General features: G+C 42.4%; 2 protein-coding genes across 3 annotated transcripts; both read left to right on the top strand.

The window, feature by feature from the left end:
• Positions 1-84: 84 nt before the first annotated feature.
• LOC136435106 (cyclic nucleotide-binding domain-containing protein 2-like) lies at positions 85-19,423 on the top strand. The gene is made up of 17 exons (XM_066428326.1): positions 85-647; positions 10,332-10,940; positions 11,405-11,484; positions 14,753-14,867; positions 15,036-15,113; positions 15,265-15,359; positions 15,837-15,910; positions 16,077-16,153; positions 16,288-16,371; positions 16,725-16,792; positions 16,965-17,042; positions 17,206-17,266; positions 17,518-17,599; positions 17,804-18,039; positions 18,245-18,331; positions 18,562-18,696; positions 18,930-19,423. Exons 2-17 carry the CDS (start codon positions 10,425-10,427, stop codon positions 19,110-19,112), a joined length of 2,049 nt encoding a protein of 682 aa, XP_066284423.1. The 5' UTR covers positions 85-647; positions 10,332-10,424; the 3' UTR covers positions 19,113-19,423.
• On the top strand, positions 3,245-8,339 carry LOC136435109 (uncharacterized). Of its 2 annotated transcripts, none has more exons than XM_066428330.1 (5): positions 3,245-3,699; positions 3,819-3,897; positions 4,673-4,736; positions 5,911-6,287; positions 7,009-8,339. In XM_066428330.1, exons 1-4 carry the CDS (start codon positions 3,656-3,658, stop codon positions 6,285-6,287), a joined length of 564 nt encoding a protein of 187 aa, XP_066284427.1. In that variant the 5' UTR covers positions 3,245-3,655; the 3' UTR covers positions 7,009-8,339. The 2 variants fall into 2 exon arrangements, with proteins under 2 accessions (XP_066284427.1, XP_066284428.1); XM_066428331.1 differs by having other exon boundaries at positions 3,261-3,699; positions 5,911-6,180.
• Positions 19,424-19,514: the final 91 nt, after the last annotated feature.

Genomic DNA, 19,514 nt, shown 5'->3' on the forward strand with positions numbered 1-19,514 from the left:
ACACGGTTAGTTTTGTTAAAAATTAGGTTGACAACTTGACTCGAAAGCACAGTCTGCAGATACATTGTTGATTTGTAAGGTTAATAATCACCATGTCTATCAGTTTATTTCAAACTTTTCAAAGCATCATATCAAAAATATGAAGCAAGAAGGGTTGAATATTTGCGAACTTCGAAGATTTATGACTCTTGCCTTAATACAGGATCTTCTTGGCAGCTGTCATGGCCAGTTTGCAAAATATTTCTTTTGTAGAAAATATCAAATGAATTAAAAAGAAGTGGAAGACAGATGGAGAGAATTTATTAGAAAGAATGAAAGACGAACAGAGCAATTTGTGAGCACACACTAAATTACAGCATGCAATGAATGCCTTGTCACTACTCAGAACGTGTATTTCTTTAATCATTTGTGTTACATTGCATTTCTGTGCTTAACTCAACTCAACTCAGTCAGAAGACGAAATATTTCATTCACCTGCCGTCACCAAACCTGCAATTCATATTGCCCACACTGTGCTTTTATGTTTGGATACGCTTGGGTGCGGTTACTACCGGCGAAAACCCGTATGCCGGCACGTGTCACATCGGCATCGTATCGCATGTAACATCTTAGAGTGGTTGAAATGGCGGACATTGGGACTTCTGCAGGTAATGTAGTGCATGATCTTCTTTGTCTTGAGTAAGTCGCTTGGTAGAAAGGTTAATTTTACGTCTCTGTGGGTTCTCTGGGGATCGGCAGTGTAACGCATGACAACTTATCGTCCGACGTTTTTACTCAAACCTGTGGTAAACACTACCTCCCATGGCTCCCATGGGATATTGTAATGTACCAAGCCGCGGACCCAAAGATTTGTAACCAAATTTACCGGTTACTACGGTCCAAACAAGATATTTGATGAACATATCATAAGGGTGAAACAGCCATTTAAACTGCTGGGAGTCGGAAAAGAAAAACATTTGCAACACTCCTGCTTTTCATTTGACAGTTTGCGTTCAACTGCTGGTGGTTTCATTCAGGCCCTTTCCTTTGTTGTGGAAATGTATAGACAAACCACACCAAAGGATTTTTGTCTGAGGCTTTGGTCTTCAGGAGAATCGATAAGAATGTCTGCAGCCGGAGAAAATGTTTGTACAAGATTTGATATAACCAGGTCAGAGAGAAAAGGTTGTAGAAATCAATCATTTGCTTTCTTTGTCAGCTGGACAGAAACTCAATGGATCTTGGTGAAGTCTTGAGCGATATGAGGACTTTTTTGTCACTGTGATCGAAGATCTAGTACTAAATTATTAACATTGAGAGTTAATCCAACTAAAGGGAATATTTCTGAGAAGACCAGTAACGGAAAACAAGGTATGGTCGAACAACGAAAGAAGTTTGTTTCATTAACATCTCTCTGCGAAGGAACGTCGTTTACAACGCAGGTAAAAGTGTAGTCACTGCCAGACTAACTACGCCGGCTATAGAATATTTGTCAGGGTTACACTTGTAGGTAGTCCGTTTGCTAGGATTGCATATTGGACCCTCTCTCCGTAGCCGACTCCCTTCATACAAATCACTCTATTTGGCCAATTTCTACTATTTTCCCAGCGATCCGCGGAGCCTAGTAGAGGCTAGTAAAAGTGGGTCGTGTTAATCTTGTCTATAATTACTACCGGTCACACGAAATCTACTTACATGCGCTTGGGAAGTTTTGGTTGTGTGGCTATTATTGTAATTCTCCGAGCAAGACTTACCGAGAGTTACAATCTCTGGCGGATTACACCTGGATGTTAAGAACAAAGGCTTTCTTCCTACGACATATTATTTCTGGGACAAGACAAAAGTACTTTCTGGTGGTAGCCTATCCCACATAATGCTGGTATTTGTTTGTCATTAGATTTTTCATCATCTCCTAATCGCACAGGTATTACAAAAATAAAAAGATTCATTCTAAGGACTTAAAATCACGTGTGCGTTGTTAAAACTTTTGCGACTAACATTTACAGAGTAACATTTACACTGAGTAATAGCTTCATTGGTGTACGTCTGGCGTGTAATGTTCTCAGTTTTCCTTTGTCTTTCCAAGCTCACGTTGCACCAGGTTGGTCATGTGTTCTTTCTTCTGAATTGTAGTTGAAGAGTGACTGTTTTGTAAATAGTATGCTTGGAGTACGTATGTATTTTTGTAGTATTTTGTTTCAAATGATCTCTATAAGCGGTGCGACTGTATTCATAAATGTCGTTCCTTTTTGAAAGCAAGGAGGTTATATAGACCTCCTTGTTGAAAGCTACAAAATATATTCATGTTGACTTTGAGAAAAATGCCTTCATCAGTCAGAGGTTATTGGCCAACAAATCACATTTGTAGCCTAGTCTATCCCACACTCGGAGTAACCCGAAACATTGACTTATCGGCTGGGTTACCATAGAGATGACCCGACGCCATGAAAGGTCAGCCGACAGTCGTCGGACCACTGAGCACAGAGAGAAACTCCCCCCAGGGTGCCTTATCGATTCACACATGAAATGGCGATAATTGGTATCGCCCGGGCGGGCCCTCCACACTGAATAGAACAAGTGGGCTCTTCACACACCTGTCCGAAACGCTTTATGTTCTCAATAGGCTTCATTAACTAGACGGTATAGTCTCTCCTTGATCTTCTGAACTGATTGTGAATAGGGGACTGATGGGACGATGGAAAATGAAATGCAGTTTACATGTGTGTTATTAGTCAATTCAAGGACATTATATACATGTAGCTAATGTCCTTGGTCCATCAGACTTGAAATAACCTTGATTGACAGTGTAAAAGATTCAATGGGTTTGCTTCCATATCTAACGTTTCAAAATGGCTGTAATTTGTAACCAATATCTGAATATTGCCTTCTCGGCCCTTGACTTCTTTGTCACTAAGAAGTAAGGGAGAAAATATTACCACCAAGAAAAGAATCATATCCATGGGAGAGACGGAGAGAGATGTTGTTTCCGAGAATGATATAATCTTCAACACGCCTGAAGGGTTATGGGATTGGGTCATTTTTGGCTCATTTTACGTTGTCCTGGCTGGTTGTACCTGTCCGTTCGCCTGCGGACTGACGGAATGTCACACCCCTGATCAACACACGCTCTTTGTTTCACGTCTTCTTTTATTAGCCAGCCCTATTCATAGGTTGTCCCTTTGAGTAAACCCAACAATGGGTCAACGAAAACCTATCACAGGCATCTACTTATCACATGCACACAAAGCGTGCGGTGTTTGGTGCGCCGGGGAAAGGGCGTTCAGTATGGGAGGGTGGTCTCACAGTTTCCATTCCTTCTGTAAAGTGTGGGGATGTCGTTGAACAGTTTGTGATACTATTTATTGGTTTGAGATGTATCTTTAGAAAGAATTTTGCTTTGAAGTATGAGTCAGAAAATGGGTATATCCTCCATCCCCTTTGGCAACACTGGTTTGCCCCTAAGTATACACACGGTGACACGGGCTCGAGGGGAAACCTGATGAATCGGACGACTTTTTTGTTGTTGGTAACCGGGCCTGAGCTGAGTCCAGGCTGCGCCGCGCACGCCGCGTTCATTCACGCTCGGTTGCTAACATCGAACCTCTCGGTTGCAAATCTTGTCAGTGGTCACGCTCAACTTTGACCAAAGTCGACAGGCCAAGTTTCCTGTCTCGTCATGGCGAATCTGGCCGCTTTACCACCCCAGCCTCGCAAATCCAAGTAAGTGAACTCTTCTTACACTCCTTAACTACTCATTACCGCCATTTCCACTTCCGCTCAATTGTTTCTAGACTCGAAGTTATCTTAAGACTTATGTTTTCTTTTTCTTGTTTTTCTAGCATGACCTTCTGGTCCCGTCACAGTCCGGTCATGATGTCCTGGGGAGATACTGACCACTGGTCCAAGATGAAACACAAGGTGGGCGTGAGTGCACCTGTACATGGAGTTCCACCTGTTTCACTCCTAACTCTGTTGTTAGGATTTCTTTTGTTACACTAATCGGTCGCCTCAAAGTCTATTGTGGTAACGTTACGTGTTCTTGGCGTGACTTTTTTCACGTCAAATTCCGACAGTGCGAAATCTCTGAAGCAGTAATGGTCCTAAACGGTTGGTTTATCCAACAACAGGCAATACCGACGCTGCCCAGACCGGCGCTTTGTCATAGCTGTTTGTCCAACAAACGCTTTGAATTCAATTGCCCCACTTTTCCCCCAGCTCGTTACAATGAAAGAGTGATCTCTCTGTAACAAACTGAGTGCTTCATCTGGATTTGATACGTCCACACTGACGGCATGCGTTTCCCCTTGTTACTTTTGTGCTTTCATGTGTTTTGGCAAACTTTGAATGGGCTAACGAGTGCTTCAGTGAGTCATTTGAGTTAAGTACACTTCAGTTGTGATATAGAAACAGGGAGAACCACTTGTCTATTGCTAGTGGGTGTAAAATGTACGGCAAGACCTATTGCCAAAACGGGTTCAATGAAAAGACTGTTGAAACACTGTCCTGAGATTGTCATAACTTCAATCACAAGTCACAACTACTCTTTGTATACGGGATCAACCCAAAAACACTACTGCTGAACTACATTTTTTCTGCCCATAATAATTCATCCTACTATGCAGAATTATGTTGCTGCTTGTCACATGTGTAGCTCTGTCATTCATGTAAACATTTTGGTTTGTTCTTATCACAGGCAACCACATTCACCGTGTCAATGCCGGGCCTGAACATCATAGACTACAAGGACCCCAGAAAAGGTAAGGCAGCACCACACAGAATTAGATATGTTGTAGAGTTCTACCTGAAGTGCTGGGCAAACACGGGAGGGAGTCAGGTGTGGGGTAGGGTCTGTCATGAGGAAAACAAATGTAGGATTACATGTCTAGGACAAAACACCGGCGGCAGACATAACTAACTTACCACACGTCCCCAACAGGCAAGTGGAGAATTGCTCGTCGGTATTTGTGCTTTCTTTGCGTTGGTACCTCGTTCTGTCGGTCGCTCACCGAGTCAGTAGCAGTTGACCATGCTAGATATCTGTGAGTTCAGCTTTGCGGAGAATAATACAGGAATCTCTCGAATATCTCACAAAACAAAGAAATGACGACAAGACCTGTGACACGTCCATTTGGATGTAGTTGACGGATGTGTTGTTTGAACAACCAAACAGGTGAAAACGGATAGGCGACATGTACAGCACAGCCGGGTTACCAAGTCTGGAGTCGGTTGCCAACTCACGAAGCCATGCAGTTAATCCTACAAACACTCCAGCTATTCACGTTAGAATTGTGTGTTTACAGTTTAGTGTTTCGGCTTGGACGTAGTGTTCTTGCATGTACGTGTATATGTTGGGAGTAGTAATATTTTCTACCAACAGACGGCGTTGTTGAAAAGCACGCCTACGGTCATGTGAGCCCTCATCTTTCAATATACCCATCGTGGGTGGGACAGGGTATTGACTCATTATCCGCCATTACACACGGGTACTACCTTTGCCCTGATAAGACGAATTCCGTACGAAAGGTCTTATCTGACAATTTGTTTGTCTTCTGACCAAATAACGTCATTTAATGTTTGCCAGCGGCGTGACACACAGGTGATATACCGATGTCCTAGCACCACGACAGTATCCATGGATAACTTAAGACATCAATTACAACTTGCCGGGCTTAAGCAATCGTATAATGACTGGATTATCGTCCCTCATGTAATAAATCGACGGTGATATCCATTAGTTTTGTCCACTTCAGTCTCCGGTAATCCGAAGGTAAACTCGGGCCCAAAGTGACCACAAAAAGCTGGACTTAGCCTTTTTATTTTGTGGGTCTGCACAGAAATTTGCCGCCCCCACGAAGGGGCAACAAATTCTAATCTCCAAGCAGATATTGGGGAAAGCTAAATCGCTGTAATAGTTTTCTTACTTCCTTACAGCCCTTACAATGGCAGAAAACCCGCACCACCACGGAAACTTTCAGTACCGCGAAGGCAAAGTCTCCAGACTACCTCCCCGAGACTTCAGCGGCCTGATCGTCCAGGAGCTGCACGGGAACATCCCCGGCGACTATTTCGCTCGTCAGCAGTCCCAGCAACGCGCCAAGTCCAGCCCGGCGTCCCGCTGGGCACACCGTAATACCTACAACGAGAGGGCGCGGGAGGGCTTCAAGTACTGGAAATCATTGGAAAAACCCACGCCTACAAAGTGTAAGGTTGACTATTCTGAGATGTGGGGCAAGGATACAATGAAGAGGTTTCAATACAGAGGGAGTGGCAATTGTTACTCCTTCACGCTCATGGACAAGTATATCTAGGTACATGACGCGAAGGACCATTCCATCAAAAAGTCGACAGGGGACGGCCAGGTTGTTTTCATTTTGTACAGTAATTCGAAAAAAGAAACAGTGTCTGAAAGACAAAAAAAAGGAGAAGAAACATGGTCTGGCCGCCCCTTTTCTAGTTTTTAGATGGGATGGCCCTTACAGTGGCCTTTACAGGTGTGGTTGTCCTTGTTGCGATGGAAATCCAACAACAATAAAACGTTGACTTCTATACACAGAATATATAAAAAAGTGCACACCTTGCATGTTTTTGATAGGCCCAACAAGGAAAAAGCACCTGTCGATTGTAAGAAAACGTAGACTAGGCGACTAACTCTAGAGGATGACAATGAATGCGGCTCTAGCTTTCAGGCATCCTTTCTCTTCTTGTGCAATTGACTTACTTTCAATTTACGAGTGTGAACTCTACGGATAATTCTTCTATTTGCATGTCAGAATGGGAATTTTGGATGTGTTCAAAGGGAAGCTGATGACTTTTCTCCTGACAATTAAACTACCACCACAGCCACACACTATCTTCAGTTTCCTCTTCCATGTACTAAAGTTTGGTGCACGGTCCTTGTTTAGGGCAGCATGTCAGCACCATAGAAATGATAAATCCCAAGAGTAACCCAAAGTCCAAAGTTTCCACGATGATAATCGCTTAATAATGATGGATTGGTTGACTAATGATATTTGTCATTATCTTTTTCAGATGGGCGTTACGGCATGGGGTCGAAGGGCACGGTGCTCGGGTTGGGCAATGGACCGAGGACATAGAGCAATTTCATGTGAGAGATATAATGCATCTATCGACGTAAACCATTCGGAGAGCAGGAGTTGGGGGTTATCTGAAATACATTTTGCAAATATCTGTTGTTTCATTAGAACATACAGAAAACTATCACCCTTCTTTGTGCCATGAAGTCACAAACTATGCAATAGCGTTCAGAGTCCGATTATCAACTATCAACCAATGCAAGTGTATCCCCTCAAGATTTTTATTGATCCTCAAAGTGAACTCTTTTCGATGTTGATTTGAACAAGGAGGTTCAAACCCATTTGATTGGCGAACCAGAACCAAGACAAACTTAGTCTACTTTGCTAATGAAACACACTGTTTGGAGAGACGTTTTCGGGAGACTGCATTTGCTGCTATGATGTGTTTGTTTCCTTCCACTTATTTATGTTGATGTTTTTGTTGTTTTGCTTTGTTTTGTTTTATCGCATCAATTGCTGCTATTTTCACTCAATATTTTCTGTTTTGCTTTTCAAAAACAAGTTTTATCTAGTAAGAACATTTCTCTTCAGTTGCAGATATGTTGAAATTCAATTTAGTTAAAGCCAAGTTTAAAAAACCAATACCCTTTATGTACCTTGGGTAGGTGATCTGTTTTCAGTATTTGTTTTATGGGTGGTGATAGTTACCGAAAGTCACACTTGCAGTTGCCAAACTGAGATTATATTGTACATAACGGCCAATGCACGTTCTGTGCATGTTTTATATGTATGTATGTATGTATGTATGGTTTTGTGTTGTAAATTGAACACTCAAACTTTATAAAAGATATAATAGATGGGTAAAGGAGAAATGACAGTGAAATTTATATAGCGCTATGCGGTGCCTTGTATGGTATGTTGTTGGTTATCGGTACACTAGTACTACAGTTGGTCAATAGTGGATGCTAGATTGATCTGTCTATCATATTGATGTACGATTGAAACAAATATAACCCGTGTTTCCTATGATAGATCTTTATATCAATCATCAACAGATTTTGTACAAGGGCCAAATAGTCAATGTAATACCTGTAATACCTGTATATAATTCGCCGTGTTCAGAATGGTCGGGTGGTATGATAGGACGTCCAAGGTATTGCGGTTGTGTGAGTTGACTACAGTGTTATGTAGGAAACAGTGTTATGTAGGAAACAGTGTTATTCCATGTGTTATGCTGCTGTGATATCCCAATTGTTGCTTGACGTGGCCCATGTGATATCAAGCATTTGGAAGAATAAAATGGTTGTGTGGAAATCTTCCTTGAAATTCATTTGAGATTGTCTCAATCTGGAATACACCTACGCCCCTTTGTTCCATCTTTTTGCTTAAGAAGATTCCTCAATGCAATGACGTCAAAGCATCCTTTCCAAAGCATCCATGACCAGCTACCCAAACCTGGGCGCCCAATTTCGTCCTGGAAAGATTAACCCCTATGAGAATTAAAACCACCGTTACCGAAACTCTGGCCTCCACTTAGCTCCAACTACATGAAATGGCCATTACCGTAGAAAACAGTTTACGCAGTTACGAGGCAGGGCACATTTCTTGCTGCCACTTCAAATGGACCGCTAGGGCTGTGGCTGCATTTATGAAATAGAGCGCAAAGATTGTTTGTGGGCGATGACAGGGGAGATGACGGCATCAGGTGGTGATGAATTATTCCATGCCATTATCAGGGGGTGGCGAAAGCGCCATACTTTCACTGCAGATGAAGCCTTACAGGGTATGTTGTGTTGTAGTCGGTTATGTCTGGAAGACACACAAAGACACGGGAAGTATGACGTCAGACCGTGCAGTCATCTTTCCGTTTCCTTTGGTTGTTTTGCTGTCAGCGGTAGAAATGCGGACAAACTAGCCTACCAATCATCCGCTTCCAGGGTAGGTATAGTAGTAACCATACAAGAGTATTGCTATACTCACGGATTTTTCAAGCCACTGAGTTTGTCGTTGTTGATTTTTTTCTTCCAAGAAGAACAAGTAGCATTTTCATGCTCTGTTACCTAACGGTATAAAAGGGGAAAAAATGCATCATGTACACAGAAAAGTGTTTGAAAGAACTCCACTTGATATCTAAAAAGTTTATTTGGCATAGCCCTCTCGTGCGAGGGCGTGACAATCCTTCCTAACATCTGCTTAGAGACAACTTTAGCATCACTGCCTTACCGAAAGGCACTCTAATTGAAACGCCCATAACGTTGACCTCAAACGGCAACTAACAGAGACAAATGACGCCGTGTTCACAGATTATCGGTGCAGGCGCGCCTTGATTAAACTTCACTTTCTGCCTAATTGATCTGTTTCTCCCAAGGCCAGGGCAATATGCCACAACTCTGTTTGTTTTCCCCGCGCATTGGGCGGTTTGTGTTTGGTAAGACAGATACTGTCGCCGCGCAACCGTAATCATCGGCAAAAATGGGAACATTGACGCGGAGGAACGACCAAGTGTGCCCGCAAGGTTACATATTGATCCTGACCTACTCTGTTGTGTCCTAACGATAGAACAAAGGCCGCCTGTAACTTTTCAGATATGTTTTCCATGTTGTAATAACAAAGATTTTAGCTTGTTGCTTTTTTGACAGTATTGATGGATGTGTGGACATTTTCATACGTTTTCGCGATTTCACTGATAAGATTGTAACTCCGAATGAAAATGTAAGGTCATATATCACGTCACTGATGATAAAATCTCAATTTTAGTGGCAATTAAGTCAAAGAGAGTTCCGGCAGAAAAATTGGCACACAATACGTATTAATTTGTGTTTAAGAAATCAACGAACCCCACAAATGTTGAAAGTCAAACGTTTATGTCAGTGACGTATGTAAGATTCAGATAAAACGATATCTTCTGACATGACACCTGCCACCCTATGCCCACCTGTTGGCACCTGCCGGCCGCCTGCAGCCTGATTAAGGAGATATTAGTGGCGTGTAAACGATAGCCGACGTGCACTGTGCAAACATGTGTGCTGATCCACACAAGGGCGTACACATGCTTGATGGCTGCTGATGCCGTTTTAATTAAACTTTCCCAGCGGCTCGAACGTGCGGCTACCCATGTGCCAATACGAGAACATGGCGTCCGTTACCAACGGCAACGGGAAGGTTGACATGAGTTCTCGGTCAGCAGCCCCAGTCGCAATTGTGGGGAGCGCACAACATTGTTGGTCATTGTTCCCGGGACCTTATGCCACACGGGAGCCGTGCCACTTGTAAGGTTACCTGCCGTATACGTTAACATCAGCCTTTCTGTGCCCACAGGTGCTTGACAATACCGGGGAGGGCCGGGTGCGCTGCGTGGGGTGACAGGTCACACCGCAGGTACGGGCCGGAGATGCCTTCATTTCAGCCGGGATGAGCAGTACAGGAGTCCACCTCGGGTTCGGTAAACACGGAGGGCCCAAAATGTCCTCGACTGGCCCCAGATTCAGTATTTCGTCCAAACTGGATGCCTTAGACGCGGAGAGGCGGAAAGAGAGCGCTCTGGCAGCGTTAGAACTTATGGGACAGTCTCGGCTGCGGCGCAGAAAGAAACAGGCAGAGTTTGCGGCGGTGTCGGGGGTACAGCACGACAGCCGCGACTCCAAACACACCGAACTGGACCGGAGGAACTGGACCATGCTGCCCAAAATAGAAGAGAAACGTACTAAAGTGCACGTCGTTTCCAAGGAAGGATTAACATCAAGCAAGACCGACTATTTGCCAAAACTGCATCCAGTACAAACTCCGAAACTACACCAAACTAGTCAGAAACAAACGTCGTCTGGACCTCAGATCCTTAAACTCCACCAGTCAAAATACTCTTCTAAAAGTAGCAAAAAGAACAAGGGACTTCCTCGCATTTCAAAACCTCTTCCTTCACTACCTGAGGTAAGTTTTACTTTTTAAGATGGCTTTTTTTTTCAAACTATTTCTTCAACGTTCTTTCTCCAATGTTTTTGGTATGACTAAGCGACATTGTGTGGACACAAACAGTGGTTGTACTATAAACATAGCGCCTTTGTGCCCAGGATATTGACGTTCATTTTGCAGTTGGTGGTTTGTGTGAATATGGGCAGGATGTCGTTGTTAGGGCTGATATGTTAGGTACAAACATACTGCCGTGCTCTTAATCGACTTACCAACTAATCACTTCCTGGAGTTTCATGACAAATGAACCCTTCTCTTTGCTGTTCCAAAATCTCCCAACCGTACGCGTTTCTACTTACAACGTGACAATGGTCGATGAATAAGATAGTACCTTTGCTATCCTTCTCCTTAGATGTAATGATTCTTTGTAACATTGCCATGTTTAGCAGTTGTTGTTTTTTTCGTTCCTTCTCCTTCTCCTACAGAAAATACATCTCGAAAAATTCTGCAGAGTCGGAAGACTAATTATGTTGCTGCACCGCCTCCACCTGGATCACTTTCTAGTGTAAGTCTGGTCTTAATATCTGTCTTCTTCCCACATTTACTCCCTCTCAACACGTCATCAGTACGTTAACACCATGCCTGGTAGTTTCTTGGTATAACATTATGATATAGATTTTCGAGTTATGAAGCACAGTTTGGAATCTGTTGCTTTTCAGGGTATACCTAATAAATTAAACATTTTGTGTACTCTACCGAAAAAAAATCAGTGCAGTCACAAGTTCAGAGGAGCTAAAATTAGACTCACAGGCTGCTAATTTATCGGTGTACAAATGTACGTTCCAATCTAAAAGTTTTATTGTACAATGTCACAGGGTCATTTCTCAGATCCTGCCCGCTATCACTAGTCAATGTTTGCTCTATTCTCGAAAACGTCGGAGTTGTGTCTTTATCTAGAAGTCTAATGCGCCTTTGTTTGAATTGATAAGACAAGTTTTGGTGCCAAACGCTTTTAAGCCACTTGAGCACTGCCGTGAACCAAGGGGCTGTTTATAGAGATCATTTCCGAGCAAAGACGACACAGAGTTGCCAACCAGCCCGCGAGAACGGCACACAGAGAACAAACTCGTCAAATCCGCCCATAATGTTGATACTGTAATCACGGCAGAGGTTTTTGTGTCCGCGTAAACGTGCTTTGAACTAAGCTAATGTGATTTCCTTCTCTTTCATGCCAGAAGCCTTTGTTGTCAGAGACAGGTAATGAGTGATTATGGTGATATTGCAGAGGGATTAACGTTCAGCAAAACAACGGACAATTCCTCACTCCAAAAGTGATTAACAACCCACAACAGTCCATGGCCGTTTTATACATTGAGTGTGTCGGCTTGGGACAAGTTTTTTTTACGAAAGTTGCATAGCCCATAACAGTACACGCTGAAGAATATTCTTTGTGACCATTCGTAGATAGGCTGAAGAGTTCAAGTAAGCATCGTTCAAACTACGTCCTTTTCCTTCTCTGTTGAATGTTTTGGTTTACAGGGAACGTTAATTTGCGTTGTCATTCAGCACGACTACTGCGACATGATGTTAGATTCCGTACATCATGTTAGAGTCCGTACATGTTTACACCACAAGGGATATGACGCTGTTTTCTTGTTCAAACCAATCTGCTCAGGTGTACACATCCCCTGCAGATAAAACCTCCCCCCACAATAGAACCAGCCGCCGATAGAACGCCATTACTGTGACCGAGTAAACTCTAACCGAGGGCGCTCCACATACTTTCCGTCACCGCCAGCGACACTCTACCTGGCAACGTTTGACCCGTGCCGGTCCCGGTCCTGACTCTGCCAAGATCCAAGCTTTGTTTGAACAAAGACCCTTTGTAGTTAGGTCATCTCAAATCTGAACTCACGTTCACACTGTGTAAAGAAAAAAAGGCTAAATAGCTTTTGTGAAATTTCAAGGTTCGTTAAAACTGTTAGCATACCACAATCAAGATTCAAAGTCGGGTCAAATTCAAAACATTTTGTCGGATGGTGTGTGAAGTGTGCTTTGTTTACAGTCTATCATTTTGAGGTATGTGCTCTACCACCGCTGAGCAATGTGTAACTCTGACTCGTGACTACTGTACACGAAAAGCATGCTAAAAGTGTTCAAGTCAACGTTCGCTAAAACGTCCGAGGAGGAGGGATTAAGAACAAAGGACGGACCAATTTTTCTCTCGTCTCTCATCATGACCCGTTACCTCTGGTGCAGCTATTTGCGGAGGGTATTTACGCCGCTGTCAAGTGCAGGGTTAGCGTACCGTCACTCAAGCTCACAAAGCCAACAGGAACGGGTCGCAAGGCATCCCGGTCGCCATGGTGATCTTCTACTGGAAACTGTTTCAATCAAATCACAGGCCAAGTCGAGGAGAGCTCGAGAATGCAAAACGTTACATGTTATGTCTAGGGGTAGGGCACAATTTCTGCTTCTAAGTGGAAAGGCAGCAACATCATCCACAAAGATGAGCTGGCAATTTTTTCAGCTACACTTATGACCAATGATGACGTCAATAAATGGTTATACAGCTTTTGGGTTGAGGTTTTCTTGGCGATTTTGGTGCATTTGTACGGGCTCACTGTTAGATGGATGTAAAAAAAATAAAATATAACGCAGTGAATTTTTGGATACTAACTTCTGTTCGTCTCAAAGATTTGGAAGTGCCTATTTTCAGAACGATATTTGTTTCGGCCCGAGAGTATGCATGCGGGATGATTTTTCAAAGTCCAGTTTACCCCTTTCTTTGGCCTGAATGGAGTTCTAAAGAAGAACGCTTCAAGCCTCATTACAACTTCTGTATGGTGTACCCGCACATAAGCCACGGTTTGATTGTCATCTGTCTTCATGAGCCGAATATCAAATAATGAAGATCACCTAATCAGAACACAGAAAACACAAAACCAGCCCACTTGAGGTTATATTATGCACAAAATTAGCCATAAGAGACATGGTTATATTACGGTGTTCGCGTGGCACGCGCAAGGAACAAACGCGCTATATTTATCCCAAAATAGGCCACGGGTTTGAAAAGGTCTGCTATCATCTTGTCCTAACTGAAGAAAACGCTGTTTATCTAGACCCCCGTGTCAACAAGTAGCAACGCCCGACGACAGGAGTATAATGCCTGCCCAACAACCACTACCGAGATAACGTTTCCTCCTTAAACAAACCCTTCTCCTTAAGCAAACAAATTGTAAAAACAGTGCGTCTTAACAAGAAGGGTCTGTCAGCTCTCCAAATGGCTGACTCAACTACAGAATAGCCAGAGATCCGGATTGAAGAATGACTAAAGTAATGAAAAACGTGACGGAATCTTAATCGTCGTAACGCATTCTTCGGGAGGAAACGTTAAATGCTACTGATTGTTTGGTGCAAATAAGATAGGCATAGGTAGATTTATGGCCTGCAAATATAACCATTACAAAGTGAACAGCTGTGTATGTGCGGCTACTAAATTAAACCGTTTCTCACAGACAAGGCACTGATTTCAGGCGTTGATTTACGACAGCTTGAAAGTATTGCTAAGGGCGTGCTCACTTAATTGGATGTCCTCGACAAGGTCTAACTCACGTTGGGAAATGATTCATAAGTGAGATCGTACACTGCATCAAAATATCTTTTTACCCATTGTTGGACCACACTTAAAAAGAAAATTTCTGAAAAGTGGCTGTGAGTGATATTGACGATAGTAAACATGTTTTCGATAATTTTACTTTGAAATTAACGTATAAAAAGGCTGTTATTAGCACTAAATTATCATAAATATAATTTTCTGATTTCCTGTCTAGAGCTGACGAGCAGGGTGTTATACGCAGGCCCGCGGGAAACGCCGCCAGTCTGAAGAAGGACGAGAGGAAAAACGAACCTATGTTTGACGTCACTGCGTTCAAGGCCAACAAACAGGTGAGCGATGACGTCAATCATCTAAAATCTACAAAGGGCTGCTCTCTGTAATCACATTGATCGCACGAATATGTGATACATTCTGCATTTGCTTCTAATTTTCAATTTGCAGGTTTTCACTGATGTATAGCAGCTATGATCTGACTATTGACATATCGTTTGTTCCAGGATGTCCGTGTCTCCCGCAAGACAAGAGAGATCCTGTCGATTGATCCAAGCCACAGAACATCGGAGGAAACGAAACATGTACGGCATACTTCATAACTATGAATTACTGAAATTATAATATTTGTTGTAATACTTCAACATTGGAATCTCTCAAAATATCTATGAATGTCTGTGATCGTGTCGTATACATACATTGCACGATGACGTGTTAATTGGTTTATCGGACCAGGCTAGTATTGCGGTAAACTCCATCGTCAGGAAGACCATTGCCGAGTACCCGCTGGAGGCGCAGAGGAAACTGACCGAAACTGGCTTCTATCAATGGTAGGCATTACCAGCATTTGCTAATAACCACGAGACGTCAAATAGAGATGCTTGCCAATGATAATTCCGTGACAACTTTTGTCTCTAACTGGTAGACTCTTTGTTGGTCATAGACAAGTATTTGGTAGAGTAGAATAGAGTAGAGTAGAGTAGAGTAGAGAAGAGTAGAGTAGAGTAGAGTAGAGAAGAGAAGAGTAGAGTAGAGTAGAGTAGAGTAGAGTAGAGTAGAGTAGAGTAGAGTAGAGTAGAGTAGAGTAGAGTAGAGAAGAGAAGAGAAGAGTAGAGTAGAGTAGAGTAGAGTAGAGTAGAGTAGAGTAGAGTAGAGTAGAGTAGAGTAGAGTAGAGTAGAGTAGAAACCTTTATTTTCCTTGGATGGCCCTGTCGGCCTGTACAAATATGGTAATGATTTGTGTGGATGCCAATTGTGAGACTTATTTCGTAATATTGATCTTTTGTTTTCTTTCCATGCTAAACCAGTTTTGGGCGTGGCAGGGTCATCGTCATGGAGAACCACACACCGGAGGCGGTGTACTTTATACTCTCAGGGCAAGGTACAAGATCCATGTACATGTAGAAACGTAGTATGCAAACTGTTGTTCCTATCGATGTTACATTAAAACCAGTAACGATCACTGCTAGAATGATTCCGTTCCTTGAAGTTTTTTGTTTTTTGAGTAAGTATTAATAAGTCCATAACTTTTTTCTGTGTTTCCTCAGCGATGGAGTGTGAGTGGGATGACGCGGCGGGGAGATACCGGACGACAGGATTCCTGCACATGGGGGACTGTTTTGGGGTGAGTAACTCATCTTCACAAAAGTGCCTACATTACGATGATGTTATTGTATCTCTCTACCTGTTCTTTTATATCACACCAACAAATCTACCTTCCAAAACAAACTACCGCTTGGTTTATTTAATTACCAACAGGAAAAGGCCATACTGAACGCCACTACTCACACCAGCACAATAATAGCCAAGAAGACGATAGAACTACTCCACATACAACGACGGGTAAGTGAATTAAAACTATCTCAACAGAGCTGAGGGGACAAATAATCTGACCACTGTTTTAACTAATAAACGAGAAAGGGGTTACCGATTACCAAATCATAAATGATATCCTACATTGCACCGGTTGGGTGTACGGGATATTATGCACGTCTGTATGTGATACAAACGCATGTAGCGTTACATAAGTATGTATGGAAACCTAGAAGAGATATTTTGAAAACCAAAATGAGAATGATAGGTTTTCCTATCTAATTGTTAATCGTTGGATTGAATATGGTATTTCCCAATAATAATGAGTATACATATACAGTATGAAATCAAAGATGACCTATAACTGGTGTATTTCTTTGCAGGATTTCGAAAAGATCGCGAGGACCAAGGGTCTCACCCAGCAGGAGCAGGCTCAGGTTGCATTTCTAGGGTAAGTCTAGCGCGGGATCGTCATGCCTTCTGCCTCTGTGGGCTTGATTGTAATGCACAACACGCGCCTGATGAAAATGTCACATGAACTTGACCAATACTGGTACTGTGATTCCAACCGTCACAGCACGCCGCCAATAATCTATTTTCTTCCTTGCCTCACCCTTGAATAGGAGCCTGCGGTTTATGAGAGGATGGCCTCTGCAGATGTTGCACAAAGTTCCAAAGAAAATGACATTCAGCTATATCAGGTAGGATGACAGTTTGCAGGACTATTTCCGCCCAAGCTTGTAGTACTGTAGTAATGCAAACTCTATTTATTTTCTGAACCATAAACCTTTCGTTTATGAAAATGAAAATTTTCCCGAGCAATTCTGTACCTATAACTATATAAATATTGCATTTCTGTCTCAGACGAGGGACGGTTTTAGTGAAGGACAGTACTGACTCAGAGTGGATCTACGTCATCAAGTCGGTAAGTAATGTATTTCATCAAACACACACGAATAATTACTTCGATTTGATGTAAATTAAGACTCTGCGATGAAAGTCTGGGTACAATCAGATTTCACTGGTTTCAGCTTCTTATGTGTAATTTTCATCTCCACTTTATGAGATGCGTCCCACACACTTCGTACGTTCATATTTTCTTGACGGGTTCGAAACCATGGTCCCAAGCTATGTTGTTTTATGAACACAGCCAATTTTGTCATTTGTCTCCTACAGGGAAGTTGCTCTGTTCTGAAGAAGTTGCAGATGGTGGAACCGAAAGAAAGCACGCCACCAAAAGACGAGATGCCGAAAATAGGTAACGTTATACATAGTGGTTACCTGGCACAAATATTCAGCTTCTCAAAATTCGGGCAACTGGTGTAACGTAATCTGCTTATATCTGCTTGGAGATAAGTATACGTAACGTATACAAACGACGATAAAAGTGACTATCAGTCGATTGTACCTTTTTACAGACATTCAATATACGATGGTCTCTGTCTTTCCTGTTTCCACCCAGACATGACAATCAAAGTGCTAAAGGAGCTGGGTCAGAAAAACAAGAAGAGAGACCACCACCACTTCCTGAGGGAGAGGTTCATAGACTTCAAACGGAGGAAGGCGGAGATGAGGAAGGGCAGCTGGAGGGTCCGGCAGTTGGAGAGACCGGAGATCAACATCGACACCAAGGAAGAGACACCGGAGTCTAAAGACAGTGTGCTAAAGTCTCTGGAAAGTATCATCTTACAGGAACAGGTAAAGGACCTTTGATCCCTAAGAAGTATTTTTTAATACAAGCATTTGAAAGCTAAAGACGCTTTTGTATCGATCTAATAAGTTGATATTCATTGGGATGAGTTCATAACGTATTTATCGGCTGATACAAATCTGTGACAAAAATTGAATCTACTTGCAGTAACGTTAACAAATATGCATGTGTTCGGTTAACTGTTTATTACAGATTCCGGATGACCATAGCATGACGTCACAAATTCAAGACAAGCCAGTTTTTGTCAAGATCAAATCCTTAAACAGGAGAGGAGTATTCGTAAGTTCTGAAAATCTATCACATCATTTTTCCTTTAAGATAATCATAATACATTGTTTAAGTAAAAAAAGGAATTGACACTGATAGTTATCTATTAGTTGCGCCATTCTTAACCTCCTTAATTGGACACAGTATAGTGTGATATACTTTCGAGTTTCACATTCGTTCTGTGAACAGATATACCCTAACCAAGAATAAGACTAGAGTCTAATCTGCATGTTGTTCTTCAGGGTCTTGGAGAGTTGGTGTTTGACAACCAGCCCAGTCTCATCCTAGTCAGTGACGGTGCGGAGGTCCTCACGCTGTCCAAAAAGTTCTTCTTAGACAACGCTCCGGTACAGGTCATCAGCCGTATGAAGGAAGACGTGAGTAACGCCTCCTACCGTTTCAGAAACATGTTTGCAGATCTTTGTCACGTTTCTGCCCAAGATTGCCATTGTCTCTACGGACCCTACGGTAACAAAACTGAAGTATTTTCGAGTACCTCATAATACAGGGACACTACTGTGCTAAATTTGTTTACTTACTAGTATTCATTTTCTGCCTTGTAAACTAGTCGAGAAAATTCACGGCTGATTTTGCGCGTGTTGGTTTGCAGGAGAATCCGTACCCTAGCGAACTGGAGATGCAGCGCAGCCTCCAGAAGCACGTGAACTGGCGGGACTACCGCTTGAAGTCACTCCACACGACCATGAGGGAACTACAGGCCCGACCACCCAAAACTATCCTGCCTCATCTACACGACGGCAGGAAGTGGAATTCAGTCGTAGAAAACCACTAGGTGGAAATAATAGCCCTGTGCTAGAATACATTATATCAACAAGGCACCAAATATTATAAACATGTTGTTTACCCTTACACCTCAATAAGTTTGGGTCATCAAATAAGATATGTTCTGATGTTAAGAACCTTCAAGCTTAAGAACACTCATAATCTCTTGCAACACAATGCACTTGTATTTGTAAGATATTTTATTGTTACTGAATGCTGCATATATTTTTTCACTATTGGAAACTTTATAAACTAAGTTTATCATTTTGCAAATCTTGAGGTCCTAACTTTTACAATATAACTTTGGAGGTGTGTATTTCACTACCTTTCTTTTTTAAGTCACTGTTCGAGGAATTTATTGTAACTACAATATAACTTATTTCGACGGACGCACCAGTTAACTGGGAAGACA

The sequence above is a fragment of the Branchiostoma lanceolatum genome, chromosome 5 (assembly GCF_035083965.1).
Source record: "Branchiostoma lanceolatum isolate klBraLanc5 chromosome 5, klBraLanc5.hap2, whole genome shotgun sequence".
Classification (NCBI taxonomy): domain Eukaryota; kingdom Metazoa; phylum Chordata; class Leptocardii; order Amphioxiformes; family Branchiostomatidae; genus Branchiostoma; species Branchiostoma lanceolatum.

Excerpts from the sequence above, each read along its gene's own strand:
- LOC136435109 (XM_066428330.1), top strand. The coding sequence starts at position 3,656 with ATGGCGAATCTGGCCGCTTTACCACCCCAGCCTCGCAAATCCAA. Across the intron at positions 3,898-4,672 it reads GGTCCAAGATGAAACACAAG|GCAACCACATTCACCGTGTC; the intron begins GTGGGCGTGAGT and ends TTCTTATCACAG. Across the intron at positions 4,737-5,910 it reads CTACAAGGACCCCAGAAAAG|CCCTTACAATGGCAGAAAAC; the intron begins GTAAGGCAGCAC and ends ACTTCCTTACAG.
- LOC136435106 (XM_066428326.1), top strand. The coding sequence starts at position 10,425 with ATGAGCAGTACAGGAGTCCACCTCGGGTTCGGTAAACACGGAGGGCCC. Across the intron at positions 17,043-17,205 it reads ATGACATTCAGCTATATCAG|ACGAGGGACGGTTTTAGTGA; the intron begins GTAGGATGACAG and ends TTTCTGTCTCAG. Across the intron at positions 17,267-17,517 it reads GGATCTACGTCATCAAGTCG|GGAAGTTGCTCTGTTCTGAA; the intron begins GTAAGTAATGTA and ends TGTCTCCTACAG.